General features: G+C 44.6%; 1 protein-coding gene across 1 annotated transcript in view; it reads left to right on the plus strand.

The window, feature by feature from the left end:
* LOC144776123 (putative defense protein Hdd11-like) overlaps nt 1-20879 on the plus strand; it is a 111982-nt gene that overhangs the window by 32950 nt on the left and 58153 nt on the right. Inside the window, exon 4 of the mRNA XM_078659253.1 lies at nt 2101-2192. Coding sequence (XP_078515379.1) covers nt 2101-2192 — 92 coding nt within the window. The remainder of the gene's footprint in view (nt 1-2100; nt 2193-20879) is intronic.

Consider the following 20879-nt stretch of genomic DNA (forward strand, 5'->3'; position numbering starts at 1 on the left):
TCCAAGGATATATGCTCTGTATTCTTCTCTTCAGGACTTGACGCAGAGGATTCAGAGGTATTATGGCCAATTGCCATAGATGAAGCAGGAGAAGGAGCCCGAAGTTATTCCATTGCCACTTTTACAATTTATCATATAGACTTTTCAACCACTGGATCCACCTTCTCACTTCTGGATTTCTTAGCATGATGGGAGAGTGACTAGAGGAAGAGGAATCCAAGTTTCCTTTTAGGTTCATAGTTGCCCATTTTAAAGTGCCAGAAAAAGCCACTGCAAGAGACACTGGCACCTTTGCAGGTAGTGTGCTGTTATAAAGAACAGAATGTGCGCCCTGAAAAAATGAAAGCCTGCAAATGTGCAGTCACACAATTGACCATGGAAGTGCCTCTCCTACCTGCATACTAAAAAGAGACGCACAATCCCTGTACACCTTCCACCATACAGATGCTGCAGCTGATATCGGAGGCCCTGATCTCCCACATTGGAAAAAAGGTATTAGCTTTCATAAGGCCTGGCTCTCCTGAAGATAACAGGCACACTACCTAATTGCTATGGAACCTTAGCCATCAGCCTGTCCTCAGCCAAGGGTCTCCATAGAAGCTGGAACGCCCTCAATAGAGCAAGCCTTCATTACACATTGCACCCCACCTGCACTCAGGTGCCCGGTACACAGTAATATGATCATTGCCCTCCCTCCCTGTGTCAGACTTGAGGCAGGATAAAGAAACAGGAAGTACCTAGGGAAGCTAGCTTTTAACTGGAGGTGGGTGAGCTAGGCTTGAGACTGTCTCTGGCTCAGCTCGAAGTCCTGTGGAAAACTTGAACCTATAATGTGCCGAGCGTTCGTGTTGTTTCTACTTCTCTCCATCCCTCTACCCAGGATGTGGCATTCTGATCAGAGTTGGAGACAGTGGAATTGGGAAGCGAGGTTCGAGTCTCGGCACAGTAGTTAATTTGTGATAAAATTAGTGCTGGGGCTCTCAAAGGGAGGCAGCTTGCACCAGCTCCTGTTAGTGCATACCAGAACCAACTACTAAACATTAAACCCGGCAAGTCGGGAGAGGGTGTGGCGTAATGGCCATAGCTACCAACTTTGGAGCTGGGGACCCAGATTCGAGTCTCGGTGTTGGCTCAACATTCTGTGATTCTGGGCAAATCACCTAATCTCCCCGTCCTACCAAATATGAATGTGTCCTAAACCAGTGCTCATGAAGTGCACTTTGGATCAAGTTCGCCTATAAGGGCTGGTGTTCACGATTAAGTGCTGGTGCCGAGCACCGGAACCCACTGGCTCAAATTAAGCACTGTCTCGGCGTGGGCTCATCATCCTGTGATTCTTCTGCACTACTAGGTAAAAACAAAGCCTTAGCATAAGCAAAGACAAATTTACTGACTGATTTGTGTGATCCTATGCAAATATTTTACTTTACCCAAAAAATGATCTTCATTATCGTGTATGGCAGAGCAATCAAAAATGTAACTAGCAATTGTACTCTTTTAATAGGTACTTCTCACTGCAGTGCTGTAATGTACACTATTAATGTCAAAACGTCCACGTGGTAACGCAAAACCCTTTTACATAGGAAATATTTTCAGGACTCAGCTCGTGCACAGGCTCCAGGATCTGAGCCAGACCTTTGGTTCTGTTCTGGCTTCCCGGGTAATCTTTTGGCTCGCCCACCTCTAGTTTTTCCATCTATCACTCCCTTCTTCTTTATCCTTTGTACGTTTTCCCTCTCGTTTTCCGGAAATGTCTGATGAGGAAAAATAAGTGCGGGCCCCCGGCTTAAATTAAGCACTACGTAGCAACTGTATCCTTTAAAACCTCTAAATCATCCTCCAGAATACAATAAAAATATCATATTTAATTGTTTTGGTTGGGTAACCTTCAAGTGTCAAACTATTACATAATATAAAGGTTTACTAAAATGTTGAGAGGATACATATTATTTGATTTTATCATACTCTTATATTCAAAATCCTTTTTTAGAAAACCTTTCTAATAAATGCAACTCAGCATGTGGTTGTTGAGTCTGGTCGTTGCTGACTCATCCTTGCCTTCGTTGAACTACTGAATGTTTGCTTTTTCTTTTTTGACAGGATGCTGCGAGTCACATCAGTGATTTACAAAAAAACTCAATTACAATAAACTGGAAGCCTCCTCCTGGTAACATCAGCAACATTCAAATGAGGTAATTATTTAAAACACATTTTGAGCGCATGCATAGCTATATAAAGTAATCAAGCATTGTCAAAGCCAATCAGTCTGGCTTTGCCTGAAAGCCAGTGCTTTTTTGGGTGAAAAAAACAAAAACAAACAAGTGCCTGCCCAAAGCAGATAGCGTGCAGCTCCCAGCTGTGACCCCGGAGACAGCGAATAAAATAATATGAAAAGACAATACGTAGAGGGGATGAGCCACACACTTTGTTGCAGGTTCTTTGGTCCCTGGGCAGAGTGGAAGTTATTGGACTCATTTTGAGAAATAGGGCCGGTCTGGAGATGGCAACTAAATAGCGGTGTTAGGTACACAAGTTCGGACCTTCTAATTCACTACCATGGTTTCCTTGGGTTTTTTATTCCACTTGGATGACCAGGCAGTTCCCCAGACTGCATTTTTGTCGATTGACCTGGAAAAGACCTTCAACACTGTTAGATGGGATTATCTTTTTGAGGTTCTGCGACAGATGGGACTGGGAGATGGGTGTCTAAAATGGATGCAGCTGTTATATGGCAAACCCACAGCGAGAGTGCACCAGGAAAAATAGTTTCCAACCAATATGGAATTTGCCGGGGGACAAGGCAAGGATGCCCCCTGTCACCGCTTTTGTTTGCCTTGGCGATTGAACCCCTAGTGGTTCTATTTTGGGACGGTATGGGAATACTTATACAGGGGCGCACACACACCATCTCACTATATGCAGATGATCTTTTCATATAGCTGACTGGTGTGGTAAAAGGAACAGCCACGGCCCTCGAACGCCTTACAACCTTTGAGGGCTTGTCTGGTTTGAAGGTCAATAGGAGCAAGACCTACCTGTTCCCGATGTCTCACACCCTCCCTCGGCCACCGGACATCCTGGGGGACCTCAACTGGGCACACACCACCTGCAGATACCTAGGGATTAACGTATACCACACATTTGAAGACCTACAGAAGGGTCATCTTGGGAGGGCTCTTCGATCTCTTCAATGTAGTGTACACTTCTGTTTGCTGTGTCTGCCCATAATGGCCAGGGTTTCACTATAAGAGATGGCCATGCTCTCGAGATTATTATATTACCTTGCTAACCTGCCAGTTAAGCAGACAAGAGGATGGTTTTGCCAGCTGGACTCACTACTGAGAGACCTTATTTTGGACATGGGAAGGCGGAGAGAGACTTTAACTACCTTGCAAAGGCCCATGAGGGAGGGTGGCCTTGGGGTACCAAACTTAGAATTATACTTTTTGGCAGCCCAGCTTCAATGGGTTGGACACTGGTTAGGTAACAGAGGACTGGAGGAGGTGGGAACGCCACCCAGCAATAGTTACTGGTCAAATTGCTTAACCCAGTGGTGGATACCCCGCAACAGTTGCCATTACTGAAAACAGCCCTTAAATGTTGGACACATGGGATATCCAAAGCAGAGGATACTCTAGATATTCGCCGGCCCTTCCTCAGCTAGGGTTGCCACATGGAGACCCTGTCTCTCTTTGCACCTGAGCAATTACCAGCACGGTCCTCTGTAGGATTAGACACAGTGGGGGATCTTTATCATCAGAACACCTTTGTTCCTTTCGAGAATTTGGTGGAGGATACAGATCCCCCTCTGGCCAATTTCTCCTATACAAGGCCCTGGCCCGGACGTTCAGGGCACTGTGGGGAGGGGGCAGAAAAAAGCCAGCAACTCACTCAGTGTTGCAATCTCTGATAACTGTGGGACCAGCTGGCCTCATAGTAAAATTGTTATATTGCTTCTTGTCAGAAATGAACCGCGAACCCCTAAGGCGTTACGTCCAAGGTGGGAGTCAGCGTTGGAGAAGGAGTTCACAGATTCAGAATGGAATAAGGCCCAAGCTTATCCCAAAAAGTCTCCTGCAACACCAGACTTAAATATATGCAGTTTCATTATTTACATATGACCTATATGACACCCCACAGATTGAATGTTGTCTATGGCGGAGAGATCCCCAGTTGCCCTAAGTGCAAACAAGAAGACGCAACCTTCCTACACATGACATGGACATGTCCCAGATTCGTGAAATTTTGGGAGGAGGTGACAGCGGCATTGGGCAGGACATTAGGATGAGAGATTAGTCCAACAGCTGGCACTTGTCTGCCAGGGCTCTTCCCTCACCCACCTAAGTGAAAAGTCAGGAATAGGTTCATGGATCTGACTCTAGTCCTCACTAGACGACGAATTGCCATGGCCTGGAAATCGACCATCAGTCCAATAGTGAATGCTTGGAGGCAAGATGTGACATGTTGTGCAAGTACAGAACATAGGGCACTGATGAGAGAAAAGGCAACAGGACTACGTAGGCGTCCTATTGTAGCACAATGGGGGGAACGTTTTTAAAACTGGGAGCACCCAGAGTGAGGTGTAGCCACAGGGGATAGGTGCTGATGAGGAAGCATGACAGGGAATACCGACATCCATGGCCACTCAGAGGTTAATTACCTGAGCGGACACCTATTAGGCACCATATACTGTGGGTGGCGTGGAGGGCATTGCAGCAATCGCCCAAATGACTAGACCAAAGATAACACAGGTGTGAAGTGGACACGGGTGAGAGGTTTCCGCTCAAGTATATAGCCTGAGACTGGGTGGGATGAGAATGGGTTCCCTGACCCGTGCCTCCTCCCTATCCTTCTTCTTTTCCTTGTCCTCCCCGCATGGTTGACTTTGAATGTACTCTGAGAGGAAATATATCTTTCCTGATAGATGAGGAGATACCCATGAGCAGTTGATTTACTTTTTCTTAGGTTTTCCTATCTGAGATAGGCCAGACCATAAGATGTTAATAAGAGAAGGTAGAGTGGAGAACTGCAACCAGTAAATAAGAAACACAACTCCCACACAACAAACTTTCCTAGAGCATTATATTATAACTGTATTATGGGAATGTATGACAATACATCACAAACTAAAACAACGCGTGCCTTTACATCGCAGTTTTCAGTTCACAATGCCCGTTTTTACATCGGAAACCATTACTTCGCATTTCCTTTCAAATGCATATAAAATCCCTTTACAACGCACCCAAATCCCCCGCATGCTTTTACATCGCAATTAGTTTCCTAAAGTTACCCCAACAGTAATACAGTGATCTACATAACACACACTCTACCCTACACTACGACCCCCTGACACGAGCCTAAGCCCTATGCCCTAACACAGTATCCTACCCTACCACCCCCTGATACTACCCTAAAGACTAAGCCCTAAGTCCTAAAACACTACCCTACCACCTCTGATACTACCCTAAGCCTTAAACCCTAAAACACTACCCTACCCTACGACCCCCTGACACTACCCTCAACCCTAAGCCCTAAGCCCTAAAACCTAAAGCCTAAAACACTACCATACACTACGACCACCTGTCCCTTACCTCTCTCTCCTCGTGGTTCCTCTCTCCCAGTTCCGGTTCCAGCGTCGTCTCTTCCTCGTCTCTGTCCCAGCACACGTCCGTCCCGGCGGCCGTCCATTACATCACATGCGTTTTAAAAGCGCATGCGAAGCAATAGGACGCGTCGTATTGTGTACGCGTCATAACGTTGCATGCGTTGTAATTGGTGTTCGCCGCATTATGGAGCTTGTTGTCCCTAAATGCACATTACTAATGAATAGCTGGTATAGGATGTGAAGATACAGATTACATTACAGTGTACTATTTTATGTTATATAAGGTGAGAAACTCGGAACAGATGTATCTAGCTGTATGCAGTGCTCATAAATGCCATTGAAAATGTTACAAAATAAAGTACTACTAAATGGTATTCATCCACCTTCAAGTGTAAATCTCCACCTCCACAACTCGTATAATTTCTATGGGGAGATCCTCACACATGTAAGCTTACTAAGTAGTAAATGCAGGAGGGACCAGGTAAAGTGGCTGGAAAAAGGGGCCTACTTACTACTAAATGGGAGAGGTTTAGGGAGGAGTAAGGAGCAGTCTGTGGAGTGGTAGATAGGGGTTTAGGGAGTGACCTGCACACAGCCACAAAATAGTAAGCCCATTGCTATTCACAAACTGCACTTCTAAAGTTACTACAGCCAAAATGGGACCCAAAACAATAGTAAATTACTCCATCTCATGGCTGACGAAAGTCCACACAACAACACACCCTCCCATGGAAAATAACGGTGGTAGGGACTTAAAATGCTGAACTAACATGGATCTTTTTGCCTGTAGTGACTTTACACTTGTAAGCGTAGTTCTACTCCCTTTTTCAGTGGGTGGAGACATTCAAGACCCCACTTTGTAGTAAGTATACACTTGGAAATGGTGAATAACATCAATTAGTATATTTACTACAAAGTGTAAGAGTAATTTAACATGTTTAGATTCACTCACATGTAGTGTGTGTGGGTTTGTGTGTAGGGATGCACTAATATATATTTGTAAAGCTCTGACACTTGAAATACCAATAGTGTTTAGTATTAATAATGAATTAAATGTAAGCATGTATTAGTAAATAACAGTATGAAAATCAAAAATCAATACATGTTAAGTAATTAGGCAATAGTAACACATCAATTATAGGAAAGCAATATATATATATATATATATATATATATATATATATATATATATATATATATATATATATATATATATATATTACCTACTGGCGGTCGCCAGTAGGTATATATAGTTAGGAATTTTTTCTCTATGGGTTTTTTGAAAATTCTATGTCTAATAACTTTGGCGTTTGTGGACGGAATTGGCTGAAATTTTCAGGAAAATGGCACATTTTGTTTCTGAGCAGCCCTTGAAAATTTGGGGGGGGTTCGTCCAGTGGGGGCCGAGAAAAAAGGGGGGTCCCAAAACGTGTTTTTAACATTGAGTTTTCCATAGGGCGGTTGGCCTCACTTTTAGCCCGAACGGCTGAATGGATTTGCACGAAACTTGGCAAAATTGTAGGGACTGGTAGCCCGATGTGCCTTTTGTAGGTCTCAATATATGTGCTCCAGTGGATTTTGAGAAATTAACGTTTAAAAAAAGATATATATCTGTAACAGCGGACCGGTTAGCGCTCTGGTTCGCGGACTTTTCGCGCAACGGAGCTTTGTGAAGCGAAGCTGATTGGTTCTCCGGCGTCTGTCAACATTCCAAACAGTCCGTAGCGGCCGCCATCTTGTCTCTCGGTAGGATCGAGAGACAAGAGGAGGTCAAAACAAAGGGGGAAATAACTATAAGGGGGCATAGTAGATCCTCGCTGACCCCCTAGGTTTGATGTGGAGGTTTTAAAAGGGCCCCGCGGGGCAAAAAAAAATAATAAAAATAATAATTGAACGGCTGAATGGATTTGCACGAAACTTGGCAAAATATTAGGGACTGGTAGCCCGATGTGCCTTTGCTAGGTCTCAATATATGTGCTCCAGTGGATTTTGAGAAATTAACGTTCAAAAAAAGATATATATCTGTAACAGCGCTCCGCTTCGCGTAACGGAGGTTTGCGAAGCTGATTGGTCATTCTGTCACTGGGCTATAGTTGGGCTACATCTGGCTGATATTTGGGCTACATTTGTTTTTTTGTGTGTCTGGCGGCCATCTTTGGGCTACATTGGGCTACATTGGGCTTCATTGGGCTACATTCGGCTAATTAGCAAATAGCTCATCGCAAACTAGGAATGGTAAAGAATCGCTATTTATTCCTTAAAGTTCGCTATTTAGGAAATGCAAATAACTTTGATGATACATATGGCGGTTCATCTCTAACAAGATAAGAAGCATAGGGATAGATTTATGATGACTGGCGCATCACCAGGGATGTATTAGTCATTCTGTGCCGCTGTTCCGTCACCTATGGTGTGCTGCATTTACAATGCGGCGCATCATGGGGCAAAAACAGCACAGATGCGTGATGTATCTGTGCCGTAAAGGTGGCGCATTGCTGGAGTTGTATCGCAAGTGTGATGAAGCTCCAGCAAGGGTCGGGGGTGCCCCTGTCGCAGGGTTTCTGTTCTCACACAGAACTGTGGACAGAGGATTGGAACCTCGGCGAATTAGGGTGTCCCAAAACTCACGTTAGTAATCAAAAACTATTTAGCAAGCTAGGTACAGTGTCACATTGGATATAACAAACTCTCAATGTTTAGACAATCCAGAATATGAACTTATAGTACCTCAGGATACGTGGAACTCATGAACAGTCGGTCGTTATATATTTCTTAGAAACCAGAACATGGAGTTAAGAAGAACACGTGTATTTGAAATGTTTATTTACTAATGCCGTCTTCTCAGGCGTAGTACCTTAGATAATAAAAGTACACATATTATCAGTAGCAAAATTACCAGCATAGTTACTAGTACATAAAAAGTGAATGGTGATAGTATGTTAACATGCTGTAAATGAATAAGAGTTAGCAACACTTATAAGCAGCCGCGGGCCGTGGAGGGAGTTACGGTGAGGCAGGGAGGCGGGGAGGGGGAGAAGCAGGGTGGAGAATACAAGTACACATATTATCAGTAGCAAAATTACCAGCATAGTTACTAGTACATAAAAAGCGAATGGTGACAGTATGTTAACATGCTGTAAATGAATAAGAGTTAGCAACACTTATAAGCAGCCGCGGGCCGTGGAGGGAGTTACGGTGGGGCAGGGAGGCGGGGAGGGGGAGGGGCAAGGTAGAGAGGGCTCCACCCTGCTTCTCCCCCTCCCCGCCTCCCTGCCCCATCGTAACTCCCTCCACGGCCCGCGGCTGCTTATATCTCACCCTCCCTAATACACATATTATATTATTTGCTAAGAAGGTCTCTTTGTGTTGGTTTAGGGCGTGTCCATACTTTAGTGTCTTAGATTTGAAGGAATCACATCAGCATACACCAGCTCTCTCTTCATGTGAACCGCATCAACTGTTGTGTATGTGTGTTCGGCAAAGCAATATAAAACCCGCCTCATGCCCAGAATTGGCAGAAGTTGCACTTATGTTATGAGTATGAAGTCGTGGAGATCAGACCTCATAACAATTCTGTATCGTGTTGTTCTTGAAACTTTAGCACTCGCTGTACAGATATAGTTTAACAAGTAAAGCAGATAGTAGACCAATAACATATTATTCTCATGTAAACCACGATGAACTACTAGGTGGAAAGCTAAAGCAACAACTAAGTGTCGTGTGCAGAAGTTGCAAAAAAGGAAAAATGGCGTTTAAACCGGTAATGAGCCCATGCTAACTTAACACGGTGTAAAGATATCCAGGACCTAGATGACACCTCCTCATGATCCGGAAACGAACTGAATAAGATAATAGAAGTGCCATCTCATGAGAGCAGATTGCAAGTTTATATGTGGACGGTCCGCAAGGTAAAGCATTAAAAACTAGGAAAATTCAATGCTAAAGAAAAATAAAACAGCCAAGTACTTTATCGAGTCTTAAGCCAATAGGCAAGGTAAATAATAAAAACTTGACAAATAAGTCAATGAATTGTCAATGAAATGCTAGTACTCAGCATATCAAACATGAAAAAGGTCTATGACATAACTGTGTATGCAAAATAAGCTGCAACAGCCTCCAATAGGAAGTCACCGTCTTCATCCGAAAACAGTTCAGCCATCCAATTTAAAAGCGGAAAAGAACATACGTGCTCTCCCAGCACCGGATCCTCTATCACCATCAGAGGACAGCTCGGTGGGTTTTCAAGAAAGCTGTGTTCCAAGAAAGACTGTGCTGCCGCCAGTAAATTCCAGGGACCAAGTAGTCCATGCATCAATGCCACAGCCATAATCCTTTCGCCAGGACAAATCAACTCGTGAGTAATGATAGGAGTCATCAGCTGATTAAAGTCGACGTCAGGAGAAACCGGTCCGCAGAGACACAAATCAATGGCCCAATCGAAATCACAGGTCAGGCAGTGAAATACAGGCTGGACACAGGTGAAGTAGGAGAACCGAAAAGATAATCCATATGCCGTGCTTAATATCGCCAACGGCATTGTGCCATAATATTCTAGCATGCGATTGCGGAACAGTGTCAGCAGCTGCAGGGTCGGAGGTTGCATAGGAGGGACATCCATATTTAAAAATGTAAAAAAGCACAAGAGCGTCCGCTGGTAATGCAAGTAAAAATGCAATCCACGAACCAGAGTGGAGAAAATGGAATGAAAGGGAGCAGGGATGACTCCAAAGATTTTCTCAAATGAAGTCACGAGACCACTGGTAACAACTTTAAAAAAGTGTGCCAGGGATTTTGTGGAGGATGCGTTAAAGATAGTCGGAAACATGTTGCTGAAATTGAAAGGCAAACCTGTGTACGGGTGTTCGCTATGTGAAGTAGGAAAGTTTCACGGGCCGAACTCAAGGCCACCTCTCTCTGAGACAAAAGAGCTCTTATTCTTGTCATGCCGTTGAAACGTGTCCCAAGGTTGGTATTTGTGGCCAGATTGAAAACTCCCTATGTTCATGTGTGGGAGGAAATAGAACATTTCTGCAGCAAATAACCCGTTCACTTACTGTTACGATAAAAGGAATACTTTTAATTAACTCAGAACAATCTTCATTATTGAGCATCAAATAACTACCATTTTCCAACAACTTGAACGTGGGGATGATAGCAGGAACTGGCGTGCCTTGCAACACGCAAGCCATATTTGGTCGGTGTTTGTTGCATGAATCGTGTAACTGTATGTGCCTACACATTAGTGAATGATCTGGCGTCTCAGTGCATTCCTCTCCATTCAGATAAACTTCTTGATCATCTTTGAAACATCTGTATGTGTATGGAAGCGACCAGACCTCATGAACAAAAGCACTACCTAAAGGTTCATAAAGACCTATTGGTATATATTTCATACAATTTGAAAACTTATATAAAGCAAAAGGCAGCGTTATTAAACCGTGGATAAGGCATGTTGCCAAAAAACCCGCAATCCTCTGCTGATGATGTCACTGAGCATGTCATGAATGATGTAATATGTGACATCATCAGTAGTGGATTATGGGTAATAGTATCTCTAGTTTACTCCCCTATAGCTGTCTTTCTTTTAACATAAGTGTGTGTTTCCTTCCCTTATACTTACTGTTTTTGGTTCGCTTCCAGTTCGCGTACCAGCGAGCGAACTAGGAAGCGAACTAAGAGAAATAGAGGTTGGCACAGTTCCAAATATTGTACCAATTTTTTAATAACGGGGAGGTAGTTCTGAAAAGAACTTTTTTTTTTATTTTTCTGAACATTTTTTGACTGTTTTTGAATTTTTCGGAACAGTTTTATATTTTTTTGGGTTTTTCTTGGAGGGGGCAATGAAAACGATTCATTGTAAAGGGCTCAACAGGAGCAACAAAACAAAAAAAAGAAGTATTTATTATTTTGGGCGTTTCGGACAAACTTGCATATGATAGTCAATAGCTCTGTTGATCAGAGTGATGCTTCTTTCTCCGTAGGAAATGAATCCATCGCAAAATACGCAGGTGTGTTTTACTTCACCAAATCTCATTTGTATATTTGGCACCATCTCCCTGCCCTCTGGTCCCGTTACTTCCGGTACAACAGATCTTCTGGCCATAATAGGGAGATTATCTAGGTCGTTCCGAAACTGTGCAGCACTGTAGTTGTTAGGATGCCACCTAGTCATATGGCGATGCATTGTGTAGTTTCCGAAACTGTATTTTTTGTCGGTCCCTCTGGACAGTCTATCTTGACATATAAGGCAAGTTACGTATCTTGCATTTACTTTTTTCTGACCTTTGGGAATTTTAAAAAATTGCCAAATGAAGTTTTCTTTCCGGTGAGACGTCTTGGGCTGCTCAGGCAAAAACTGCCTCTCTTCGTGCTCGTCCTCCTGTTCCTCTTCTTCTTCTTCTTGTTGAATTACAACTTGAGCAGGTGGTCCACTCTTCCTTGGATGTGGTGGAGGTGGTGGGGAAGCACCAGCTGAAGCTACTAAAGAAGCCATTGCTCAGTGATCACAAAGGGTCTTTCTCTCACAATGATGAAAGTCAGAGTGAGGAAAGAAGGAGGGATTTTCATCATTTGGGAAAAACAAGCGTTCTCAACCAATCAAAAGTGTTCATTTTAGATTATATGACCTAGTCTTACATCATTAGGAAACCAAAAGTGAAATGAACCAATGAAAAGTGTTATTACCAAGTCACATGACTTGCTGTGTTTACGTTAAGCGCTTTGCAGGGCCTCCCTGTTTGCTTCCAGAAACCTGCGCTTTGGCACTCGCTTCGCGTACCAGTTCGCTAACGTAGCACGTCATATGACGTATCAAGCGACAACGTGGAACGTCATGCGGACGGGAGGCGTCACGATGTTGTTTTCTAACGCGGCACTTGCGGTAAAGAAACGTTTACCGGCTCGCGGTCTATTTCGCGGCATCAAGGTCAGCTAACGGGAAGCTTCCCGATTCGCGAAGCGGGAACGAAGAAAAAAAAATATTTAAAAAAAAATTATTCATAAACATATAAAATATATTTTTGGATTTAAAGAAGAATACATTTTACAGCTACAGATATTAGCTGTTAAAAAACCAATGAAATTCACAGAAAAAACCATAGGTTATAGACCATATATAGTTAGGAATTAGCATTTACAAAACCTTGAAAATTCACTGAAAAAACCATAGGTTATAGACCATATATAGTTAGGAAATAGCATTTAGAAAACCTTATTTTACTCACACAAAACCATTGAAATTCCATATATAGTTAGTTGCACTAACTATATATCGCGCACCTGCAATCCACTGCTGATGATGTCACATATTACATCATTCATGACATGGTCAGTGACATCACTGATAACATCACTGATGACATCTCAAATGACATCACTGATGACATCACTGATGACAACATCCAGTGACTGTATGCTTCTGTAAAGTTAAAATATGTCTTACATATTGAAGAATGAGTGGATGTATAAGTGTCTGGATGAAGGATTTAGTAGGTGCATGACTGACTGTATAAGTGAGTGATTAAATGTGTCTCACTGAGTGCATGGGTTAGTGACTAAACTGTTTTAAATTGTGCATCATTGTGTCTGTTGTTTTGTAATCTGATGCATGTGTTGATCATTAGCTATATGACTAACTATATGGGTTATTGATTAGTTGCCCAAGTATTTGTATGGGAGACTGAGTGTGTGTGTGGGTGTCTGGGAGGTGTATGACTCTGTGCATAGATGTGTGAGCAGTTGATTCACTAGATGTATGGGTTCAAAAGTGCATGTGGAAACATCTGTATGGGCGGTTGACTGTGTGCATGAGTGTATTGGTGAGTGAATGGATATCTCAGTGCTACATGTCAAAGTAAGTACATATGTAAAACACAGTACATGTGATAGTTGACATATATAAATAACTGTGCATAAGAGCCAGTGAATGTGTGAGTGGCTGTATGGATTATTGTGAACTTGTATCAGGGATTGTATAACAGAGTAAATATGTGTTATTATATGTTCCAATAAGTAAGGTGTGTATAACTATATAGTTGAGGAAATCGAGGTGTGATTGATTCTTTGCAAGACTGACTAGGTGTGTGAGTAACTCCATGGATGAGTGACAGTCTGTGAGTGTCTGTTTACACTGAGTGTATCTAAGGTTATATTAGAGTCTGAAGAGGTTCATTGTATCATCACATGAATGATGTCATCAGTTATGTGATCAGTAATGTCAAATGAGATGTCATCAGTGATGTCATTTGAGATGTCATCAGTGATGTCATCAGTGATGTCACTGACCATGTCATGAATGATGTAATATGTGACATCATCAGCAGTGGATTGCAGGTGCGCGATATATAGTTAGTGCAACTAACTATATATGGAATTTCAATGGTTTTGTGTGAGTAAAATAAGGTTTTCTAAATGCTATTTCCTAACTATATATGGTCTATAACCTATGGTTTTTTCAGTGAATATATATATATATATATATAATATATATATATATCACACAAGTTCATTGCCGACGCAGCCTCTAGCTCCGGGTGCCTCCTCTCGCGGTGGTGAGCCGCGTTTACGTACATGCACAGTTGAAGACAAAAATTGTGTCAGCCGACAAAAACATGAGCACGCACAGGAGTTTGTGATAGAATCTTTCTTTATTTGTGTAGAACCCCCCTCAACTCTGACAGACGTGTTTCGCCACTACGGTTTTGTCAATGATATTGACAAAGCCGGAGCAAGAAAAGTGCAGAAAGAGGCAAGTGAGATTAAAAAAAACAGGCAGGAAAGGTACAGAAAGTGGGAAGACGAGTGCAGAATGAGACAACAGCGGTGCAGAAAGAAGCAAATGAGGTGCAGAAAAAGGCAACAGACGTGTGGAAAGAGGGAAGAGAGGTACAGAAAAAGGCAAGAAAAGTGCAGAAGAGGCAAAAGAGGTACATAAAGAGACAACAGAGGTGCAGAAAGAAGCATGAAAAGTGCAGAATGAAGCAACAGGGGTGCAGAGAGAGGCAAGAGTAGTGTAGAAAGGAGCAAGTGAGGTGCAGAAAGAGCCAACAGATATGCAGAAAGGCAAGAGAGGAGCAGAAACCGGCACGAGAAGTGTACAAAGAGGCAAGAGAATTGCTGAGATAACCAACAGAGGTGTAAAAAGAAGCAAGAAAAGTGCAGAAAGTGGCAAGTGAGATGCAAAAACAGGCAGGAAAGGTACAGAAAGAGGGAAGACGAGTGCAGAAAGGGACAACAGGGGTGCAGAAAGAAGCAAGACAGGTGCAGAAAGAAGCATGGGAAGTGCAGACTAAAGCAACACGGGTGCAGAAAGAGGCAAGAGAAGTGTAGAAAGGAGCAAGTGAGGCGCAGAAAGAGCCAACAGAGGTGCAAAGAGAGGCAAGAGAGGTGCAGAAACAGGCAAGTGAAGTGCACAAAGAGGCTAGAGAATTGCTGAAAGAAGCAATAGAGGTGTAGAAAGAAGCCAGAAAAGTGTAGAAAGAGGCAAGTGAGATGCAAAAACAGGCAGGAAAGGTACAGAAAGAGGGAAAACAAGTGCAGAAAGAGACAACAGGGGTGCAACAAGAAGCAAATGAGGTGCATTAAGAGGCAACAGACGTGCGGAAAGAGGGAAGAGAGGTGCAGAAAAAGGTAAGAAAAGTGCAGAAAGAGGCAAAAGAGGTACATAAAGAGACAACAGAGGTGCAAAAAAGAGGAAGACCGGTGCAGAAAGAAGCATGGAAAGTGCAGAATGAAGCAACAGGGGTGCATAGAGAGGCAACAGTAGTGTAGAAAGGAGTAAGTGAGGTACAGAAAGAGTCAACAGATGTGCAAAAAGGCAATAGAGGTGAAGAAAAAGGCAAGAGAAGTGCACAAAGAGGCAAAAGAATTGTTGAGATAAGCAACCGAGGTGTAGAAAGAAGCAAGAAAAGTGCAGAAAGTGAGATGCAAAAACAGGCAGGAAAGGTACAGAAAGAGGGAAGACAAGTGCAGAAAGAGACACCAGGGGTGCCGAAAGGAGCATGGAAGTGCAGAGTAAAGCAACAGGGATGCAGAAAGAGGCAAGAGAAGTGTAGAAAGGAGCAAGTGAGGTGAAGAACGAGCCAGCAGAGGTACAGAAAGAGGCAAGAGGGGTGCAGAAACAGGCAAGAGAAGTGCACAAAGAGGTAAGAGAATTGCTGAAAGAAGCAACAGAGGTCTAGAAAGAAGCAAGAAAAGTGCAGAAAGAGGCAAGTGAGATGCAAAAACAGGCAGGAAAGGTACAGAAAGAGGGAAGACGAATACAGAAAGAGACAACAGGGGTGCAGAAAGAAGCAGATGAGGTGCAGAAAGAGGCAATAGACGTGCAGAAAGAGGGAAGAGAGGTGCAGAAAAAGGCAAGAAAAGTGCAGAAAGAGGCAAAAGAGTTACATAAAGAGACAACAGAGGTGCAGAAAGAAGCAAGACCGGTGCAGAAAGAAGCATAGTAAGTGCAGAATGAAGCAACAGGGGTGCAAAAAGATGCAAGAGAGGTGCAGAAACAGGCAAGAGAAGTGTAGAAAGAGGCAAGAGAATTGCTGAAAGAGACAACAGAGGTGCGGAAAGAAGCAAATGAGGTGCAGAAAGAGGCAAGAGACATTCAGAAAGAGGGAAGAGAGGTGCAGAAAGTACAAGAGATTTGCAGAATGAGGTCAAGAGAAGTGCAGAAAAAGAAAGAAACATGAAGAAATTGCAGAAAGAGACAAGAGGGCCACAGAGGGAAGCCAGAGTGGCTTGCACATTGTTAGTACCAATTTAACACCCACTCTACAAACGCGGCTTCTGGCGCACTGCTGCTCGGAGGATGAAGTCCACTTGTGTCCTGAGGTCCTCAGGACACAAGTGGATTTCATCCTCCGAGCAGCAGTGCACCACGAGCTGTGTTTGCAGAGTGGTGCATCTCTGCTGCGAAGACTGGAGTCTGCCTAGAATTGTGTGCATCTCCGTTATGGGGCAACTTCTGGATGATATTTTCAGGCTGGTCCAGGTCAGGGAGACAGCACCACCGTGCACATAACGGACTGTCTATTCCTGATACACAGGAGTCCTTATGGCAAGATAAGTGAGCATTATATAACCAGCGAGCTGGAGGCTCTATGGAGAGCTAGAAGATATTGTTTTAAAAGCGGAACCCATTGAGGGTAACATTTTAGTGTAGGGACTGCAAGTCCCAGGAAGCAAAGTGATGCAGGATCCCATCGGAGGGCGGTATAATTGCCAATTTAGAGACTGCCTCCCTACGCATCTGCATAAGAACAAGCCACGACCCGTGACCAAGGACCAGGAGCTCCGAAACGCGTTGTGTGAGGCGAAGAAATATCCTGATGTGTTTGCTGGTTGCCGAATAAAGACTCTGCTGCGAAGGCTGGGGTCTGCCTATCATTGTGTACGTCTCCATTGTTGGGCAACTTTTGGATGATATATTCCTGGAGGGTTCAGGTCGGGGAGACAGCACCACCGTGCACATAACATACTATTGATTCCCGATAACACATGAGTCCTTATGGGAGGATGATAAGTGAGCATTATATAACCAGCAAGCACACTGGAGGCTTTATGGAGAGCTAGAAGATATTGTTTTAAATGCGGAACCCATTGAGGGTAATATTTTAGTGTAGGGAATGCAAGTCCCAGGAAGCAAAGCGATGCAGGAGCCCATCGGAGGGCAGTATAATTGCCAATTAAGAGACTGCCTCCCTACGCATCTGCATATGAACAAGCCACAACCCGTGACCAAGGAGCAGGAGCTCCCAAACGCGTTGGGTGAGGCGAAGAAATATCCTGATGTGTTTGCTGGTTGCCGAATAAACACTCTGCTGCGAAGGCTGGGGTCTGCCTATCATTGTGTGTGTCTCCGCTGTTGGGCAACTTTTGGATGATATATTCCAGTCGGTCCAGATCGGGGAGACCGCACCACCGTGCACATAACGGACTGTCGATTCTGATACACGGGAGTCCTCATGGCAGGATGATAAGTGAGCATTATATAACCAGCGAGCACACTGGAGGCTCTATGGAGAGCTTGAAGATATTGTTTTAAATGTGGAAACCATTGAGGGTAATATTTTAGCGTAGGGACTTCAAGTCCCAGGAAGCAAAGCGATGTAGGAGCCCATCGGAGGGTGATATAATTGCCAAAAAAGAGACTGCTTCCCTACGCATCCGCATATGAACAAGCCACGACCCGTGACCAAAGAGCAGAAGCTCCGAAATGCATTGGGTGAGGCGAAGAAATATCCTGATGTGTTTGCTGGTTGCCGAATAAAAACTCTGCTGCAAAGGCTAGGGCCTGCCTATCATTGTGTGCGTCTCTGTTGTTGGGCAACTTTTGGATGATATATACATTTTATTTTTACCCAACAATCCGGTTCAAATTGGCGCACTCCACTGCGGGTGCCAGCGAAGGGCAGAACCTTAGAGTCCAAAGTTCATTTTTATGCAAAGAAAACGACTATAGCAAATCCTTCGTAAATCTTCTTTTATTGCGAACACCACTACTCCACCAACATGTTTTAACCTCACAGAGGGGCAGATTTATGTTGCCTGACGCATCTCTGCAAATCAGCAGAGATGCGCCAGGAAAGATACGGCAGGCAAGTTTATCCTTGCGCCACCCATGATGCGCCGCATTTATAATGCGGCACACCATGGCACAGGAATAAACAGATGCGTGTCGCATCTAGGAAGTGAAGTTGGCGCAGTGCTGAAGTTGTGTTGCATGCAGCACGCAACTCCAGCACTTTTCCAACTTGCCCTATCTGTAACGTGGTGCGTCAAGCCTTACGCCTGCTTCCAGCAGGTGCAGGGTTTTGACGCATCAGCGTTAGTAAAGTGACTCAGTGAAATCTTGTAGATTTCACTGAGTCACTTTCCAGGGGCATTCCTGCGACGGAACACCCCCCCCTTCGTGGAAACGCCCACATGAAACCTGACGCAGGTTTCATGTGGCGCAGGGCTTCGCAACGTGACGCATCTCTCAGATGCGTCATGTTGTAAATACCCTGCACAATGGCGCACCTTTTACGCCGCAGCTGCGTCACAAAAGTGACGCAACGGTGGTGGAAAAGAGGCGCAAGGGGCTTGTAAATCTGCCCCAGAGTCTTTTTCACTGTGAGGTCGAAACACGTTTATGGAGGAGTGGTGTTCGCATAACAGAAGACTTACGAAGGATTTACTGAGTACGGTGTCTCTTTGCATATATATATATATATATATATATATATACACAGAACACTCTATTTTTAAATGAGTGCGCCCGCGAGAGTCGCTTGAGCCTCTCATGGACCAAACCGTCCAGATTTCGACATTGTTTATACTTATTTCTTAACAACTACTGAAAAAAAATACACCAAATCACAAAAAGCACAATCTGGACCATGATCTATCTTCCTGCCAAACATAGGGGCCTGTTACGATGGCGGTTTTTCCGCATCCTCCGGGCCGGCGGAAGCCACCGTTGACCCGGAGGATGCGGAAAAACCGCAGCGGACCCACCGCCACATTAGGATGGCTGGTCGGTCCTGGTTTCCGTCCGCAGCTTTTCCGCCGCGGTTGGCTTACAACTGCGGCGGAAAAGCTCTAATATGGTGGCGGTGTCTCTCAGACACCGTCCGCCATATTAGGAAGGGCTGTAAAAAATGCTTTTCCGCAGCGGGTTTTCCGCCGTGGAAAAGCATGTGTAACTTCACTGCGGGGGCCTGTTGCGGGCCCCCTGGGTGAAGGGCGGGTGGGGGCTGCACATGGAGGGTACCTATGGTACCCCCCTGCATTTGTATGCAGAAATCGGCAGGCACCGCACGGTGCCTGCCGCTTTCTGCATACAAATGCAATGTATGCATTTTTACCATTGCGGCGGATGCAGCTTGAAGCCGCACCCGCCGCAATGGTAAAAATAGAGGATGTGACCGCCAGGGTGGCGGTCACATCCTAATTGCACAGGAGGGAACTCCGCAGGCAATGCGGAGGTTCCCTCCTACTCTATGGTGGCGGACGGACTCAGGTCCGTCCGCCATCATAATCGGCCCCTTAGTGTAATTCCGTTCAGCAGTTTGTTTCTGTAGTTATTCTTTAAGAAATCAATGGAAAATCCATGAGAGGCTCAAGCGACTCAAGCGACTCTTGCGACTCTCGCGGGCGCACTCATTTAAAAATAGAGTGTTCTGATTGGCCCTGGGAGTTTTATTTGCCTTGGCCCATTTTGCTACCTTAGGAGTCCGACTATAGTGGGAGCGAGCGCTCTGATTGGCTGCCAGCAGCATGAGAAAAATGTTGCTGGTAGCCATCTCAGAACTCAGGTACTTAGTCCCCTGACTGAACATGTAAAAACAATAATATAAGGAGGCAGGGTAAATGAGAAAATGTTTCCGGCAGCCATTACAGGACTCAGGGACTAAAATAATATAAGGGGGGAGGGTAGGGAGACCCTGACCCCTTAAGACTCATGGGGAGGACACAGACGGACTCCTCCTGGGGCCGAAAACAAAAATAAAATGGACAAAAATTGCCACGATTCCGGAGGACCCGGTGGGATTGAACAAAAAAAGACAATGGTGGCCTGGGCCTCTTTATTTTATTAATAGGAGAACCCCTAACAAGCCATCATACGACACAAGGCCAAAATTAGTCACTGAGGGCAGGGGTTTGCACTGTCCCCCCCCTCCACTAGCCATTACTGGCTCTGGGGAGCCCATCGCCAGGCCAGACATTTGCCAAAAAGGGTAGGGAGGGCCGAGCATCTAAAGTCCATTGAAACTATCTCTCCTGGGTTGCTAAACTAATTAAAAGGGAGGTGGTCATGCGGCCACCTTCATTTGTACCATTAATGACCCCTGGGACACCCTCCCTGGGACCGGCTCATTAGTTATGTCCAGAAAGCCTGTGTTTGCTCCCGCTTGGAGGGGGTATTTTTTAATCTCCCGTTATGCGGGAGCAAACACCAAATCCTCTCCCCAAGCACAGGATCTTTAAAGAAGCTCCCACCAACTGAGAGCAGACTTTTGATCTGTTTGCCTGTCTCAGTGATCCAGGCAGAGAAACAGATCAAAATATGACTCCTGTTTGGAAGGAGCAGCATAATTAGCTGCTTCCTGTGGTTGTGAGCAATGTCGGCTCCTGCTGCATGTGGGGGGCTGGGGCCCAGGGGTTTCTCCCGCAGGTCCGAGTGTATGGTGGGTGCCCTGGGTGGGCACCAGAGCACCCACCTGTAATAATGTGGCCCCTCCTCTTTAATAATAATAAAACCCCTGGGGATATGGGGTCCGCAGAGCCAAATAAGGCTGTG

Source organism: Lissotriton helveticus, chromosome 1_1 (assembly GCF_964261635.1).
Source record: "Lissotriton helveticus chromosome 1_1, aLisHel1.1, whole genome shotgun sequence".
Taxonomy (NCBI): domain Eukaryota; kingdom Metazoa; phylum Chordata; class Amphibia; order Caudata; family Salamandridae; genus Lissotriton; species Lissotriton helveticus.